Below are 18,813 nucleotides of genomic sequence, written 5' to 3'. Positions count from 1 at the left end.
CCTCACCTTAAACCTAGGCTCTATAGTTTCCGTGGGATAACGTCAGTGACTGCTCACCTGACACATGTCCCTCATAACCTTACAAACCTCAAAAAGATCATCCTCACTTCCTCTGCCTCACCCATCCCAATTAACATCCTTGTGAAGAATTTCTGCATAATTTCATCCTGCCTGTAGCCATGTAACCAAATTTCACCCAAGACTCCAAGTATAACCTCACCCCAACATTGTTGGGACATAATGTGCTGGCTCCTGTACTCGAGCTCAGTTTAACCAATTGTTATATAGCCTCCATTTACATCCCAGGGTCCAACCTCAAGCATGCAGGCTTCTTCACCATCCTTTCAACAGAGATCAGGAGAGCACAGGTTGGACAGGTTCCCTCTACACACTCTCACAAACACAGAGGGTAGAGAGAACAGACAGAGAGTGAGAGGCTCCCTCTGTCTTCTCCATCACACAGAGACTGTCAACATTAGACACAGAGTGGGCCTTCTACATTGATTTAGCCAGAATTTCAAAGCAAAATCTGTTCCGCCTGTAAGGTCTTTTCCCTGTGATTAGCACTGAATGGGGTTTAGTTTGAACACTCAACTGATGTTAGCTCAGAATGGGATTGGGGTCACTGAGCACCTGAACGTGTATTGACTCGGATAACAAACCAAGCCTCTGGAAGTCTGACTAAGAATCTTGCGCAGTCTGGATGGAGTGTTGGAGTGTGCATTGTTTTGTATTGTTCACAGAACGGAGATGACTCCTCGGAGGAAGAGGAGGGGGAAGTGGACAGTGAGGTGGACTTTCCCCGCAGACAAAGGTAAGAAATGCAGATGTCCTGCACAGGGGTATGTCCCCCTACCCTGGTGCCACTCCATGGGGGTCAGGCTGCTATTTGGCCAAGGGCAGCGACTTCGTTCCATTCCATGGACGAGACCAGGGCTCATTAAAATGTTACAAGCCTAGAGGACCACAAAACCCAGCAACAATAGATATTCACCAAGACAAATGGTTACTAAACAAAAGTTGCTTTTAATTATCTTTAAACATGAAAATAAAATCAAACTTTAACATCATTATTGACTAACTTAACCCCCTTCTAGTTCTAAGCGCACATTTATATAATGTGTGTGTAAGTTCAGAAAAGTTTTTTGGTTTACAGTCCAATCTCCAAGTTCACTGGTTGCAGGCAATTCTTACACTGTGCACAGAATTTAACATTTATAAAGTTCACCAGGCTTTGGTGCTTGAAAGGTAAATGGTTACTGCTCAGGAAGGAGGAAGGTTCTTGTCGGTTTTCAGAGAGAGATTTATTGTACATTTACTTCCATCAGCCATGTCAGTGTCTTGGTTACGAAACTTGCCCCTTCAGGGTTCTCCAGATAATAACCTCTTTCTTTCAGGTCATCACAGAGTTCCTTCTTGTTTCTCTTTATTCCAAGTGAAACATTAGACTGCCAGTCCGCTCCTCTTGCATGAACCACAAGGGGTTTGACCAGGCCGTCTTCCAAAATGGGGCTTTCCACAAGCTTGCCCTGTTCTAGTCCCAGCTGCTGTTGCTGCCTGTAACACTGTGGAAGTGATCACTGTTTGTGCCTCTCCCTCTCTCTGAGAGAAAGCCTCTTTGACTCTCTTTGCTTGCAAAACCACATGATCTTCTTAGAACCTCTCCAGACAGAAGGCGGGTCTGACAAAATCTTTCATCTGTTGCCTTTTGTAAACAACAATCCATTAGTGAAGTCTTTTGAGCACTCTTCAAAGCTCTTGGAAAAGCTGTGGAGCTGATATATCTAGCATGGAGCAGAGCTCCAGTATTTCAATAAGATCTGTTTTAAAGTGTTTGTATGTAACCTACTTTAACAAACCTTTCCCAATTTATCTCCCCAAAACAACACCAGCTGGAGAAAGTAGCAGCGAGCTGCCTCCTTGAGTGGTCAAGGTGCGGCTGGGGAGGGAGTTGCAGCATCTTGAGCCATTGATGAGGGAGGAATGGGGAATTACTCCCATTGGGCTAGTGAATGCTTAGGCGTTGTGTGGAGCTGACACACTCCCTGGTGGCTGCTATGCTTCGAGTTGGTAGATATCAGGAGTGCGGGGGGGGGGGGGGAGGAATGGAGTGGTTGTTGGAGATGGCTACAGTCCACCGTGTAGATGCTGCCCCATCACACCACTGGTCTGTCAGTACGTGAAGAGCCATTTAGGGGATGGTGTTGTCACGGCTATCCAAGGGTTCTTGAGAGCTGGGCTAATTGGGATTTTTCCTCTGTGGTTCTAGAAGGATGATGGTTGAGACCAGTCCCATCACTCCTGCTGAGGCAGCCACTGCAGTGAGACGTGCCACTGACATCTTGGGAACTGCCAGGAGACAATTGTCCTGAAATGTTTGCAGGTGCCTCTCAGAATCTCACTGTCGATACTTGGCCCCAACTGGCTCAAGTAAACTGTTCAAAGCAAGGCAGTGAGAATCTGAGCAGAGACAGAAAGCTCATCACAAAGACTCCACAGCAAGGCCTCCTTCTAGCCACATTTTATTGGGAATATTGTCATGACCTTGTTTTCTCAATATCCTGAATTAACACTGAAATAACCTTGGTCACATAATGAACACAGAAACATCAAAAGACCATTTGGCCCCTCGTGTGCTCTGCTATCAGTTCCAAGCAGGGCAGATACTTTAGCTCACACTGAACCCCTCCTCACCTCAAAACATCCTTTAATATCTAAAGACCTTCATCTTAAACAATCCAGTGACAGCCATCCTGGGTCGGGAACTCGATCAACTCAGCACCTTCAGGGTGGGCGTGGCAAGATGGCGTAGGGTGCGGACATGCCTTCCCGGTCTCCCCCAGGCAGTTATATAAATACCCATTTTAAGAATATTTCTTTTCTGTTAAAAGTCTTTGTTTTGTTTATTAATTGTTTTTAGTTTAAAATGGCAATAAAGATTAAGGAAAATAGAGTTCAAATACAGAACAAAACTACACTCTCCGACTTTGGAAGAAACTCGGCCTACTTGCCCAGACAGAACCACGGAGTCAAGGCTGGAATCTTCTTAAGAACGGAGCTCATTAATTGGACTGTCGGATAAGCTGGCCTTGGACACCCCTCTGAAAGATGGTGATGAATATTGATTTGAAATGTTTTATGAAGATAAACTGCAGTAATTGGCATTGGTTGCCCGTGAGTTTTAAAAATCCAGATAACATTAAAGTTTATTAGTGATTTTTTTTGGATGGAATATCGGAAGGATGAACTTATTATCTATAAATACAGAACAAAATTACATTCTTTGACTTTGGAAGAAATTTGACCTATTTGCCTAGACAGAGCCGGAGTTGGTGCTGGAATTTTCTCAAGAACAGAACTTATTAAAGTTGATTTTGGACTCCTTTTTGAAAGATGGCGATGAATGTTGATTTGAAATATTTGAAATATTTTCTGAAGATAAACATATATATGGAACTCCTTGACCTGCAATAAGGTTTATTAGTGATTTTTTTTGGATGGAATATTGGAAGAGTGAATTTATTATCTGTGAGTATGCATACATTGCAAACAGATTTTAATAGTTTTGAAAAGGTTTTTTTTTAAATTAAACAACAAGATCAGTTTAATATTGAGAAAATTGGAAAAAACGGAAACTTTATTAAATTTGGAAACTCAGTAGAAAGAAACTATGAACAAGATTGATGATTTATAAAATTAAAGTTGAAGGAGCAATGTCCAAGAAGAGTTAAAAATTTTGAATAAGTTTTTCTTGAAAATAAACAATAATTTCAACTTAACATTGAGAAGATTGACAAAGTGGAAAATTTGATATTAAATTGGGAAATATAGAAGAAAGAACTTATGAATAACATTGATGCTTTAGAAGATCAAGACCGAAGGAATTATGTTCAAGAAAATTTTAAAAGATTTGAAAAAACTTTTTTTGAAAGTAAGCTACAAATTCAACTTGAGACTGAGAAGAATGGAAGATTCGGTGTTGAACTGGGATGTTCAGAGGTGTTTTAATTCAGTGGATGAAATTCAGGAAGACTTGAAAAAAAAATTTTAAAAAAAGCTTTTATTGATTGTAAACAATGTTTAACAGTGTTGGGAGGGTGGAAAGGGTGCAAAATTTAATATCAAGTTTGGATTTTCAAAAAAGAGTTTATGAATAAGATTGGTTAAATTGATGGACCGGGGTTTTATGGATATAAGAAATGATGATTTTTCGGTTTATACGTGTATTTTGTCTGCCTGGGGGGGTGGGGGGGGAGGGAGGGAGTGGTACTTCTGCTCCCGAAAGTCATATGCCACTTGTGGTTTATACCACACCCATTTGGGTTTTTGGGAATTAACCTCCACAAGGTGGTTTCCTAAGGGATTAGGGGAGGTGGGGGGGGGGGGGGTAAAAATTTGAAAATTATATAGTATCTATTATGCAATATTATACTAAGTTAATTTGAAATGAATGTATGGAGATACTATAAATAAATTTCAAAAAAAAACTCAGCACCTTCAGGATGAAGAAATCTCTTTTTATCGGACCCCTCACTGACATGATGACCGCCACCACCCCATGTCCAGGCAGCCCACCTGGGTGAAATACAGCACCTGCCAATCCCCGACAGAATCTTGAGCACCTCCTTCTCCTACACTCTAGTGAGAAAGGGGTGGTCTCCCATCAGAGACGTCCACCACGTCCCAGGAGAGATCCACAATCCATCTCCCAACTAGTTTGACCTAGCAGTGTTCCCGGGGCCTGGATATAAAATTACCTTCATCTATATGCCTCCATTGTGCTTTCTGCCCAGTTGTTATCTTCAGCTTCTGTTGCATCTCATTGACAGTTCTGTTCTCTTGTGAACCCTCACATCATTTTCTGTTGGAGTTTTCACAGCATATTCTGTTCTGTGGCTATCTATCGTACAGCCATGAGCTCTTCCATCCCAGCTCTCCTTGTCGGGAGTTTCTGCTGCTTCCAGTAGCTGGTCCTCAACCCTTCCAGGACAGGTGAATGAGCGTGGAAGGTGGTGATCCTCAGTCAGAACTTTGGAAAATCATTCTAATCGTGAGCCTGGGGCGTGTGGGGGAAATATAACAAGGGAGCATGAATACAACTGGCTAAAGGGCAGTAAGATGTACTGAAAACTTTAGCTCAAGAGGCAGGGATACAAAGGGATTTTGGTTCAATTGTTCAAGACACTCTTCACTCCACGATGATGACACTCAGCTTTGAAGAGATTGGCCTTGGAGTGTTAGGATTCCAATTCACTGAGTTTACACACTGGTGGACAGGACAGAATGAATGAATCAGCCTGAGCTTGGATGTTTGAGAGGTGATGGAATCAGGCGTTGGCAGGAGGCCCCATATCCCCTGGTTGCCCAGTCTACATTGCAATGGAGAATGCTTCTGCCTTATGTCGTAGAATCTGGAACAGCTTTAACATTGGGTTGAGGTAAGTTTGGCCCTAATGCCTTTTCTTTCAATTAAAATCGGAACTCTCTTCCCCAAAAGGCTGTGAATTTGAGGAGGCTCACTTGAAATGTCTGGGGACAATTTCATCAGTAAGAACCAAAAATGGGAAAGCAGGGCTGAGGCTAATGATAGGAGAAAAACTAGGGGCTGGTGGGGGGGGGGGGGGGGGGGGCTCTGTGACTGGGTGGCCTGGACAAGGATTCTGCCTGAGTTACGTTTAGATTGCAGCTGGCCTGATGTTACACCCTGCTTCTGCTCTGACGATGGGCCCTCTCTCTGTTCTACAGGCCTCACCGCTGTATGAGCAGCTGCCAGTCCTACTCCACCTTCAGCTCGGAGAACTTCTCTGTGTCGGATGGAGAGGAGGGCAACACCAGCGATCACTCACACAGCGGCACGCCCGACAACAACGAGGAGCGGGTGGAGGACGTGTTGTCGCACACTCCCGAGATCCCCATCGAGATATCCACACAATCCGATGGGCTATCCGACAAGGAATCGGCAGTGCGCAGGGTGAAAACACAGATAACACTGGGGAAACTGTGTGCAGAGGAGCATCGCCACGAGGTGAGATTCTGATTATTGTGCCACAGAGCTTCAGGCAACCAAGCCACAAATCCACCACAGGTAACATCACGGCGAACCCCACAGGTGACATCATGGGTGACATCACAGGTAACACTACAGGTGATATCACAGATGAGATCAGAAGTGGCGTCATGGTTGGACACCACAGGTGACATCACAGGTAGACACCACAGGTGACATTAGAGGTGGATACGTGACATCATATGTGGGCACCACAGGTGAGATCACAGGTGGACAAGCAAAATGAAGAGCCTTGGTTTCATCACTACAGAAAGTGAGTACATAGCAGGAGGCAACAATAAACCTTCAGGTCAGATTTCATTCTAATTTTGGAAATGGTGGAGTGATGTGCCCAAAATGAGGGACTGGAAAATGTACATGGCACCATGCTATTACATTGCCAGCAACCCAGGTTGGAACCTGGCTCTATCTGTAAGGAGTTTATAGGTTCTCCCTGTGACTGTGGAGGATTTCCCCAGATGCTCTGGTTTCCTCCCACCCTCCAAAGATGGATGCGGTATGTAGGTTAATTGGCCATGTGGAGGTATTTGGGCAGTGTGGGCTCATTGGACGGAAGGGTCTGTTACCGTGTTGTATCTCAAAGTTAAATCAAAAATAAATTAAATTGGTGAAATTGGGATTATTTCCTGGCAGCATAGGAGGTTAAGGGGTGATCTTAAGTAAGGTGTTCAAACTTTGATAGTAGAGCCAGGGGTCAGTCACTGGGGTAGAAAGCTGGTGAAGGAGCGATTGTTGAAATTGCCCCCCCCCCCCCCCCACCACCACTGATGTGGGGGATGGGTGTCTGGCCAGTGGCACAGAAATGGGAGATGAACAATGGGGAGAGCTGGGACAGATGCCCAGCTGCTGAGAGCCGAGGTCTCACGATGTTGCTTCACGTGATTTGAGAAGTGGTCTGGAAACCCTATCAACCTCGGGGCTGCAGCTTCTGGTACCTCTGGTAACCAATCCTATCCTGTGCTTGCTGCCTCTGACATCATTATCTCACACCCTTCCAGCCCCAAATATCAGGTCTCAGCGCTAACGCACAACAGGTCAGAGAACAATCTGCATCTGTGAGAGAAATGCTGTCTCCTTGCAGTCTTCACTCTGACCAGTGTTGGAACACCTGAATCTTCCAGTGATCTATTTGTTCACCAGGAGCTGCCACATACCTTCAGATAGATATGTTCACCCATCCCTCACGCCCCCCCCCACCCCCCCAGGTTCGCTGCTGCTCATACAGAGAAGGCCCTGCCCATGTGCCCTGTGAATGGTGCTCACTACACTCATGGGTGGATGGAAGGCTAGTTTCCACATGTGTTCAGCTAGTTTCCACCGAGTTCTGCAGAACCTTGATCAGGGAGGACACCAGCAAGTTCCCCACGGTGAGTACCTTGTTGCCCCTGAGCTGCTGAGAGCAGAAATCAGCTGGTGGGGGGGGGGGGGGGGGGGGGAGTCTTCTGCAGGTGCCAGGGAAACAGGCCAGAGAAGTGGGTTCTGGCAGAGGCTGCAGGCCCCATTCCCAGCAGCAATCATTGTACACAGGGTCATTGAGGAGGATGGAGGCCATTGTGCTCGTGTAGTTGCTGACATTTGCAGTTTGTGTCCACCTCAGAACCCCGTGCACGTCGGCGAATCGGACTGCGAGTCCTCAGAGGCTGAGTGTTCAGACGCCACGGTCCGTCGAGGGAACGCCTGCAGCTCGTCCACCTGGTGAGGACGGGGGAGAGAGAGAGAGAGGGGGAAACCCAGAGACTGCTGAAACTCCCCATGGGAACAACCTGCAATAAGATAGAGACTCAGTGTCCTTCGATGTTCTGCAGCAAGTTGTGATGAAGTAATTGTAGAGTTCACCACCATTTCAATCAAGTATGGCAGGGATCCACTTTGTTCAATAATGTAGCTAGTGTAACATTAACAATTTATTTTTGGTTGACACTTCATACTGTATAAATATCAAGTACTTCAGAGACATGGAGGTGCAAAGAGGATGGACAAGGCATCACTAGTCTTAATCATTTTGTTGCATGGAGCTTAAGGCTCAGGGCAAAGATTACGGACCAACGTTAAACCTGCGCCGTTGCTTCAGCCATAGACCGACTGATCTACAGGGTAAAGAGAGACCAAAAAGGGTCCTGGCCTGCAGGAAGATGCAATTCCTGATGCAGACAACCCTCAAGGACACACACCTCAGCTTTATGAACACGAACTGATTCAATCCAATGGCACATGGACATTGGAACTGGAAGGCGTCTAACGCCAGAGCGCACTGTAAAGTGTGGGGAATGCAGCGCTGACCTGGGGTGTGGGCAACAGAGGTAGGGGTGGTACTGAGCAAATAGGTGGTGTGACCCAGAACATCAGGAGTGCGTGGGCAGATTATTAACCTGACCAAGGGCTTCTTTCTACCAGGTGTGATGTCTCCCAACCTTGACCAGAGGAGTGGCTTGAAAAGGAGGCCTTTCACCCTTTATTAAGTCAGCCCTGAACTGTATCTCATCTCTATGTGTATCTCTCCACATCCCCCTCCCCATGACAGAAACCCATCAAATGCAGTCATTCCAATTGTCCCTAACATTGTGTTCCCAATTTCCACCAGGCCCCGAGTGAGATAAAAGACCTTCCAGAATTTGGCAATCAGGGGGGAAAAAAATCCAGAAAAACACTCACCATACCTGTCAGCATCTGCAGGGAAAGGAAGTCATTTGGTTGATCTTTCTGTTCCAGTATCCAACAGCAGGATAGGTGAAGCTCAAATATAGACCTGCACTTAATTTGATGCATCAGAACAGTTTTCTAGGATGATGGCATCAATTCAGTTCCCAGAAATGGACTTGGATGTTCCAGTTGAATGCCCCGTCCTATCCTTTCATGAGCAGCACTCAAATCCAACCCACCGCAGGCAGGGACACTGGCTCATATCCTTCCGAAGACTTGCAATGACCTCAGACAAAGTGGAGGGTGCTTGGGATGGAGAAATAGAGCAATGTTACACTCCCATGTGGTCATGGCTCTCTCTCAAATCCGAGGCACATCTGTGCTTGGTGTGTTGGTGGAAGAGGGAACTTTACCTGCCGATAATACCCCGGAGGTGCATGATGGACTGGAGAGTAAACTACTCTCCGTCTAACCCGTGCCCTGGGAGTGTGTAATGGATGCAGAGGGAGCTTTACTCTGTGTCCAACCCTTGCAGTCCCAAGGAACTAGCCTCCTCCTTCTACTCCAGCTCTCCCCAAACTGAAAGCAAGGCAGGTAATGTTCCAGGAGTGATCAGATCTGTTGCCTCCCTCTCTCCCAACTTCCTACAGACGTGTCCTGGGCACCTAGATACAGTCAGCCACATTCTCCTGCACCATCTGAACCTAACACTGCGAAGTTGAGCTGGGGTTAGGGGTGCTCTTCCATTCAACACCTACCCATGCCTCTGGTGGCTGCAATGTCAGGGGCTCGGCTGGGCAGTCGCAACAGGTGAATGTCACCCTGCAACAAAATCTTCTCCAATGTCCATCTGCCATTGACTGCTGCTACTGCTCTCTTTTCTCAAGTCACAGTGCAGGAGACTCCCTCCATCGCCTCACTCAGGAGAATGGAATGCCAGTCGTTCCAGCGGGAAGCTGAGCTCATGAACCCGTACGATTCAGGACAGAGCTGGGAACCCCAGCCATAGCTTGCCCACAACCATCGGCGGCAATGTTTTTCGACATGGCTGGGTGAAGCACGAGACATAGCCCTGGCTTCTCTACATGAATCGTTGTAAACTACTGGCTCCATGGAGACATGTCATTGTATCGGCACAAGCCTGTCTGAATCATCCCACCATGTCAGCGTGAGTGCAGCGTGCCATGTAACGGTGTGCAAATGTTGAACCCTCCAGACATTGATCATCCCTTTTAGGCTTTTACTCTGCCAATTATCTTCTGGTGTGGATTGTGTGTGGTTCAAATTAAGGTGATGGGTAACTCAAGAGAGGTCAGCAATGAGCACAGGCCGATGGGTTGCAGAAACACCAGTCCAGTGTGTCAGGTCATTTTGATGGCATGTCTGCAGATAATCTATGACCTCTTGGATAAGGAGGAGAGAGTTCCCCCCAGATGATCTAGTGAGAGAGCATTCTGTTGTGTCACCCCACACACTGGGAAAAGGTCACAGACGTGGTTCCAAAGGGGATACTGTGTTGCTCTGAACCCATTCCCCAAAGCAGGCACTACGGACGTCCTGATGTGGAATGGTACCTATGTAACGCAGCGAGAGAACCGCCATACCTCATATGAAACCATATGAAACTTTACAGCACGGAAACAGGCCATATCAGCCTTTCAAGTCCATGCCGGTTCACACAAACCACTCCACTAGTTTCCCCCTCCCATACTCTGGCCTTATCCTCCAAACCCCTCATATCCATGTACACATCCATGTTCTGAATTCTCCACTTGCTCTCTCTATGGGTCCCTGTAGACCCAGCCACACATCCAGAGAATGCTCCCCACCATTCTCCATGGTATTCAGCAGGATCACTCCCCTGACCTCAGGCATTTGGAAGTAAAAACACAGACAGGTTCCACCACAGTGGCCAAGGTAGGATCCAGGTAACATTGTATATCAGATATATTTCTCATTTATATGAAAGTATTGATCAGTTTCCATCCAAATGAACATCCTCAGGTGGAAACCCAACTGACCACCTAATTTCCCCACATTCACCCTGGTTATATTCAAACGTAATTCAGTCCTTGCACATTTATCATTCTGTATCTAAGCTGTGTGAAACCTGTGTCCTGGGACTTAGCGCTCCCTGGCCGGAATGAGTGGTGTTTCCCATGACTACATCTGAGTTGCAGGTTGCTCATTTTGTGGGAGCTGCCACACAATTCAAAGCACCAGGAAAAGCCGCCCATTCCTCAATATAAGCCTGCTACAGTGAGTTCGCCCGTGCAGTTAGACCAGAGGTAGCTGTCAGCGAGGGGACTTCAGAGGGACCTTGTAAATACCCAGCAAAGCCGGGCAACTAGTTTGATACCGCACGTGCAGTTGGGAAGATGCCTTTTGACTTTCTGTGCCTCTCCAATGAGTTCCACACTCCTGTCCTTACCCACCTTTGCAAGTTCCCTCGCCCCACCCCCACCCCCACCCCGCATATTTCTGCAGGATGCTTGTGAAAGATGAGGTTCACGCTGGTGAAGTATCCAAACTGGCAGTGATGGAAAAGCCTGAATCGGATATTCTGGATGGTTTTGTTCTTTACAGCTACAGTATATAATTGTTCTCTTCATATTTGTTTACAGTCTGTTGAAGTGCAAACTAATCATTCTCTCAAATTTTACCGCCAGTGTAGTTTTACAATGGATCGTTAATGCAGAAACCGTATCTGATCATTTTAAATTATTACTTTGGTTCTGTAGCTGGACTACATCAGAATTGTTAACTTATCGCTGAGGTTTTAATTGTTTTTTTTTCTGTAGATCAGAATTTTGTTTCCTTCCAGAAGGATCTTTATTTGTTTCCCTGTCATTGGTTCCCATTGTGATTTCAGCATCCACTGGAGTGGATCACATCAACCCACAACTGAAATAGGGGGGGGGGGGGTGTTACAACAAGACGAAGCTGGCTTTGGTTCTTTCATTCCATCAGTTTTGCAGGGATGGGATACCTTTCTCTCCAGCACACTGGACCCAAGGGGAAACCTGTCATGGACTGATGTCCAGGTGCAGCAGACGGAGCGGTGTTTCAGCACCTCACTCATTGGTGACACCCAGGCCACTGGCAGCAGCCTTCAAAGGCCAAGCCTGTTAGACAAAATTGAAGTGTTGGTTACAAGAATGAGGGGACTTTTCCCTCACCTCCGGCCCACAAACACCGGCACCATCTGCTTTGCTAAACTTCTCTGAAGTTTCCACCCTGGTGACTTCCTCTTTCCCCCAGGATGTCACCAGGCTGATACCATCTCTCTGAGCAGATCTCCTGTCACAGGGAGGGCAGCCATCATCCATTTTTCGCTGATCAATGTCTCCAAGCTCGGCCTTCCTGGGGATACCCACACTGAAGCAAATATTCCTGGTATTTTATAACCAACACAGAGTATTCCAAACAGAGTTGTTTCTTCCAATGCCCCTCTCCATGATCTTTGCCCTGGTTGTTAGTCTTCACATTGATCATTGTCCAAATCATCAGGCTTGCAAGCATTCACACTTGCCTACAGCCCCAGGTTCTTTGATATCCAATGTGCTGTTAGAGTCGATATGCTTTTAAAATGTCTTGCTTGATAATGTGAGATTGGGCCCACCCCCCCACCCCCACCTGAATTTCAGGAGTCAGGGGAAAAGCAAGGTCTCTTCCAACAGAAGTTCCTGTGTGAGCTGAAGGCAACACCCTGAACAGGATCTTTAACAACATTTAAAAACTTGCACCAGCTTAGTCCAGAGAGCAGCAGAGGTTGATGGCATGGTGTTTGGATTCAGGACAGCATGTGTTATTTCTGTGCTCCTCCTCGTGATCATCGAGCATGTGAACCAGAAATTGTTCTCCTCCAGTCAAATTCAATGCTCTGTGAGACCTCTGGCAAACAGCGCTCCACTGAAGGGTTTCACGTGCAGCTCCTGATCGCTCGCTTTGATGAGCTGGAACCAATTTGGATCGCCCAGCCAACGATGCGATAAATGCCGGACCACAATTAGAGCACGGAGCCCCTCAGAGTGATTTTACCATTCAGTCAGAGCACACCTGATCCTTGTTGCCACCCTCTGCAGCCGCTCTGGATGCTGAAGATGATATCTTTGCTTTCCTTTATGTACCAAAGTCTAGCTGTCTTGATTTAAGATTTTAACCATTCCCTTTTGATGAAGCCAGGATGTTCCTCACCATCCAGTCATGTTCAAATTGACAAAAGCAGGTAATTAGGAAATATTAAATGGGAAACTTGGGAATGCTGTGGGTTCACCACAGGCTCAGTTTAGACATCCTTGCAAAGCAAATAAAAACTGGTTATTTTTTTTCTACTTTAAACATATTCCAAAGGTCCATGCCTGACTTTCATTTACCATCTCTGGTAAAGTCGCCAGTCTACTTGTTGGGGCACCACAAGTTATTGATCACCCTTGCACTTAGGAGACAGTATTGTAGAATCCTTTTGTATTAAATCTTGAGCTCCACCTGGCACCATGGACTCCAGAGAGTTTTGTCTGCCCCTCTGTCCACTGAGGGTGAGTTGGTCTAGCTGAATCTCCTCTCACCCCGGAAGCTCTCTGACAATACCAGAACTGGTTAACTGATTGTAATAACTGATGGGAAGTGATTGGGGGCCAGAAGAAAAATGCATGGAATAAAAAGCCAGTGAACTGCATGATCTTGTGTCAGCCTCTGTTTGCCTTGCTCCATCGAACACTCAGACATGGTGGGGTGGGGGGGTCCTCCTAGTAAATCTCTCTTGAGGAATGAACACTCAGTCACAAGACTGGATTGGGATTAAGGCCAAGGACCTGTGTACTTTTTAAATCTGGACTTGCAACACGGTAACAGGCCATTTCAGCCCATGAATCCGTGCTGTCCAATTGACCTACACTCCCCTTGTATGTTTTGAACAGTGGGAGGAAACCTGATCCCCAGGAAAAACCCATGCGGACATGGGGAGAACGTACAAACTCCTTGCAGACAGCACAGGATTCGAACCCAGGTCCCAATCGCTGGTGCTGTAAAGGTGTGGCACTAACTGTTAGGCCAACTGTGCCACCCCCTTTCTGAAACAGTTTAAAACCCGAAAACTTGGCAACAAGAATTTTTTTTGAAAAAGGACGTTGCAACAGCAGGATTGGTCCATTTATCGTTGCTCCTTGGCTGAGAGTTGATCACCTTGGAGGGCTTGTACTTGCATGGACCAGAGTGAGGAAGGATGGTGGCTTACAATACTGCAGTCATTGCTATTGTTTTCTTGAACTTTCAGGTTTGACTGAATTCATTGAGCTGTACAGGTGGGGTTTGAGCTCGCTGCACAGACTTATTGCTCCAGCATCAATTGCTACTCTCCGATTGGAGCTGCGAAGGGGGGGTTTCATTCAGCGCATCGATACCAAATCTGCATGTGGTGGGGCCGTGCTGCTGAGAGGCATTCAGGGAGATTTCATGCCTTCTGCTCACCCTACAATGTGCTTCAACCCCTCCAGCTGCAGCACCTATGCACCCAGGGATCTTCAGCTTTCTTGACACCTTTTGGTGAGCACCGCGCACTGGATGCGCACTCATACATCCAGATACTGCCTACTGGATGCATACCCACAAGCGCACACTGGGTGCGCACACACAACCGCACCCATCAACACGCCAATGCCCTCCCACACAAGGTACACATAACCAAATAACCACATGCCCTGGTAGACTGAGTGCCAGCCGGGATGGTGTTAGATTCACAGTTTGAGTGCCAGGCTGTTATAGAGGGTAACTAACCCCAACAGGAGGCACATCAGTACAGGTTAACCATATAACTACACCACAAAAACAAGCCAGTTCGGCCCTTCTAGTCCACGATGAACACCTTCACCCATTCAGACCCATTGACTCACAGCCATACCTTCCTTTACCTCTCATACACATACCCAATTTTTCATTAAATATTAAAATCAAGCCCACATCTACCACTCATTCCACACTCCCACCAGCCTCAGTGTAATTCCCCCCTCAGGTTTTCCCCTATACTTTTCCCCCTTCAATCTCAATCCATATCCTCTTGTTGGAAACTCCCCCACTCCCCATTTACTCTATCCTCAATTTTAAATACCTCTATCAAATCACTCCTCAATCTTCTACACTCCAGCGAAGGAAGTCCTAGCCTATTTAGCCTTTCCTTGTAATTTAAACCCTGAAACCCAGGCAACATTCTTGTAAATCTGCCCTCTATTTTGTTGATGTCCTTCCTATAGTTCGGCAACCAAAACTGCACACAATGTTCCAAATTTGCCCTTATTAATGCCTTATACAACTTGAACATGACATCCCAACTCCTGTCCTCAAATACTGATTTATGAAGACCAACATACCAAAACCTTTCTTCACCACCCTTTCTACATGTGATTCCACTTTCAGGGAATTATGTACCAGAATTTCTAAATCCCTTTGTTCTACGACATTCAACAATAGTCTAATATTTAACATATGACCTTTGCTGATTAGTCCTACCAAATATAGCGCCTCACACTTATCAGTATTAAACTCCATCTGCCATCTTTCATCCCACTCTTCAAACTGGTCTACATCCCACTGCAAGTTTTAAAAACTTTCCTCACTGTCCTCAACACCACCAATCTTAGTATCATCTTTATACTTACTAATCCAATTTACCACCATCATCCAGATCATTAATATATATGACAAACAACAATGGACCCAGTACTGATCCCTAAGGCACTCCACTAATCACCGGCCTCCAAGTTGACAAACAACTTTCCATCGCTACTCTCTGGCATCTCCCATCCAACCATTGTTGAATCCATTTCACTTCAACATTGATCCCTAATGCTTGAATTTTCCTAACTAACCTCTTACACAGAACCTTGTCAAAGTCCTTATTAAAGTCCATTCAGTCAACATGTCAACCTTCTTCGTAACCTCCTCAAAAAATTTGATAAGATTTGTTAAACATGATCTACCACCCACAAAAACCATGTTGACTACACCTAATCAGTCCCTGTCTATCCAAATAATTGTAAATTCCATTTCTAGGAAGAGTCTCCATTAATTTACCTACCACTGATGTCAGCCTCACAGGCCTATAATTACTCTTTAGAGCAGTGGTTCTCAACCATTTTCTTTCCACTCACATACCACTTTAAGTAATCCCTGTGCCATCAGTGCTCTGTGATTAGTCACGGGTTGCTTAAGGTGGGATGTGAGTGGGAAAGGGTTGAGAATCACTGTTTTAATCATACTTAATGACCCGTTATGGGCACGGTTTCAGAACTCCAAAGAGAATAGGCCAATGACAACTTTTCTCAAGCAAAATATTTAAGTAACAATTGGGTCTAGAGGACTGATTCTCAACTTTCCCACTCACATACCACCTTAAGCTATGCCTTACTAACCAGAGCACTGATGGCATAGAGATTACAAAGTGATATGTGAGTGGGAAGAAAGGTTGCAAACCACTGCTTTAGAGCCTTTTTTAAACAGTGGAACAACATAAGCTACCCTCCAATCCTCTGGCACCTCCCCCATGGGTAATGACATTTTAAATATTTCTGTCAGAGTCCCCCACTATTTCTACTCTAATCTCCCTCAATGTCCTAGAGAATATCCTGTCATGATCCATCCACCTTTATTCTCTTTAAAATAGCTAGTACTATCCCCTCATTAATCTGCATATTTTCCATGACCTCACTACTAGTTTTCCTCACTTCGCCTGACTCAATATTTTTTTCCTTAGTGAATACTGAAGAAAATAAATAATTTAAAATTTACCTCATCTCTTCTGACTCCTCACATCGCCTACCCCTCTGATCCTTAAGGGGTCCAATTTTATCCCTCACATTTCTTTTACCTGTACCTGTAGAAACCCTTTGGATTTACTTTTTACCTTGCCTGTCAAAACAGCCTCATATCTCCTTTTAGCTTTCTAATTTCTTTATTAAGATTTTTTTTTACACTCTTTATATTCCTCAAACACTTCATTTTTTCCCTGCTGTCAATACCTGTTGTCCACATCCCTCTTCCTCTGAACCAAATTCCCAATATCCCTTAAAACCAAGGCTCCCTATATTTTCTAACCTTTTCTTTAATCCTTCTGAATATCCTCCATTTATCTGTTTCATCCTTCCCAGAAAAAAAACCCAATCCACACCTTCTAAATCCTTTCATATCTCCTTGAAATTATCCTTGTTCCAATCAAGAATCTCAACCTTAGGCCTAGCCCTATCCTTCTCCATTATTGATTTAAAACTAATAGTATAATGATCACTAGACCCAAAGTGTTCCCCAACACATACCTGTCACCTAACCCATCTTGTTCCCCAATAGGAGATCCAATTCTTCCCCCTCTAGTTGGTTCTTCTAGGTATTAATTTAGAAAACATCTGACAGACTCCAACCCATCCAGCCTTTTTACAGCATAGGTGTGGAAAGTTAAAATCTACAATCACCATTTTGTTTACTACACAAATATCCCATCCTACAAATTTGCTCCCCTGTCCATTAGGGGGGGGGGGTCTATAATACACCCCTATTAGTGTTTTCATGCCTTTCCCATTCCTCACTTCCACCTATATAGCCTCACTGGATGAGCCCTGCAATCTATCCTGCCATAGCACTGCTGCAATGTTTTCTCTTAACAAGCAGTGCGACTCCTCCACCTTTTATCCCCCCCCCCCCCCCCCCCGTTCTATCACACCTAAAGCAACAGAATCCTGGAACATTTAGCTGCCAATCATGCCCTTCTTCCAACCAAGTTTCACCGATGGTTCTAGAGCCAATTTGGGCAGGAACTTTAAACAAGAGAGTATAATTTTGAGATTCATTCCAGTCATACCAAGACGTAATGGCACAAAAGACGACCACCAGGATCAATTGTGAACTCCCTCTACTTTCCACATCCATATTGCAACCCCTTGATCTAGTTTTCTTGCTATTTTGTCTCTTTATTCTAATACTTAACTGCCAAGCATCTTCCAGAAACATGGTCTAATCTTGTTTTCAACCACATCTAAAGGCCATTTCATGTTAGGCCTCCACCTTGAAGAGTGGATGCAAAACTAAGAACTTACCTTTCAGACAGCAGCCCAAAAAGGCTGCTCCTGCATCCCATTCATATCCAGAGGTGCCTTGTAGCACCCTCCAAAGCCAATGGAGGCAGGGTGTCTGGTGCCATAGCGCCACCCATCATAAAAATGCACCAAAGCAATGGTTCCCAGAACAGTTCCAGCTGTGTGGGGATTTATGGGTAGGGAAGACTGCCATTGCTCTGCCACGTTTTGAGCTGTAGAGAGCAGCCCCAAAGACCAAAGCATCCCAGTATGGCTGTCTCAGCCCACACCAACCACCCCCTGACAGCTCCCACTACCCCACTGACAGTCCCTGCTGCCCCGATGGTCCCCTCCTTGGGAAGAGAGGGGTGAGTGAGGAAATGGGTCATGGGCTGACAGCATCATCAGCCCGCCCCTAACCAGCCGCTTTCAGCAGCTGTACATTCAGGCCAGCGCTCTGCTGATTATGCTTCTCTGAGAAGGGTTGGAATCAGCACCTCTAAGCCGGCCATGGTGCATTCAGGAAGGTACATCTTTAGCCATAATGGCAAAGAACCTCCACCATCACAACCACATGTTTGGTCTACCTGAAAGTATAGGGCTTCAGTGTCTTTATCCCTTGTCCATTTTAATGAGAGGCCACTCACTGCCTGTTGCCCCCTACAATCTTTTGTGGTTACCCAGGAATTTGAGATTTTATCATTCTCAAATTTTCAAGCTCTCCAGTCCAAATTGAATTTGGGTATTCTATTTTGTTCCAAATTTAACTTCAAATTGTCTCATACTCATGTTGGATGCTGTGCACCTCCTCCTTAACCAGGGACTCAAAAACCAAGGTTCCCTACACACATTTTCCCTTTAATTCTGACAGGCACAGACAAACTATTCTCAGAATTTCACCTTTGAAAGCCTTCCACTTACCAAGCACACCTTTGCCAGGAAACAACCTACACCAATCCACACGGCATATCCTTTGATTCCATCAAAAATGGCCTTTCTCCAATTTAGAACCTCAATCCGAGGACCAAACATATCCCTTTTCTTAAT

At 45.5% G+C, this 18,813-nt stretch overlaps 1 protein-coding gene across 7 annotated transcripts in view; it reads left to right on the top strand.

Moving 5' to 3' along the window:
- Positions 1-13,385, top strand: part of map3k13 (mitogen-activated protein kinase kinase kinase 13) — a 147,822-nt gene extending 134,437 nt beyond the window's left edge. For all 7 annotated transcript variants that reach the window (XM_069934010.1, XM_069934009.1, XM_069934012.1 and 4 more), the window contains 3 exons: positions 744-814; positions 5,746-6,025; positions 7,665-13,385. In XM_069934010.1, the coding sequence (XP_069790111.1) occupies positions 744-814; positions 5,746-6,025; positions 7,665-7,766 (453 nt within the window). In that variant the 3' untranslated portion in view covers positions 7,767-13,385. The remainder of the gene's footprint in view (positions 1-743; positions 815-5,745; positions 6,026-7,664) is intronic.
- The last annotated feature ends 5,428 nt before the right edge of the window (positions 13,386-18,813 follow it).

The sequence above is a fragment of the Narcine bancroftii genome, chromosome 4 (assembly GCF_036971445.1).
Source record: "Narcine bancroftii isolate sNarBan1 chromosome 4, sNarBan1.hap1, whole genome shotgun sequence".
Lineage (NCBI taxonomy): Eukaryota > Metazoa > Chordata > Chondrichthyes > Torpediniformes > Narcinidae > Narcine > Narcine bancroftii.
This window is presented reverse-complemented; position numbering and strand designations above follow the sequence as displayed.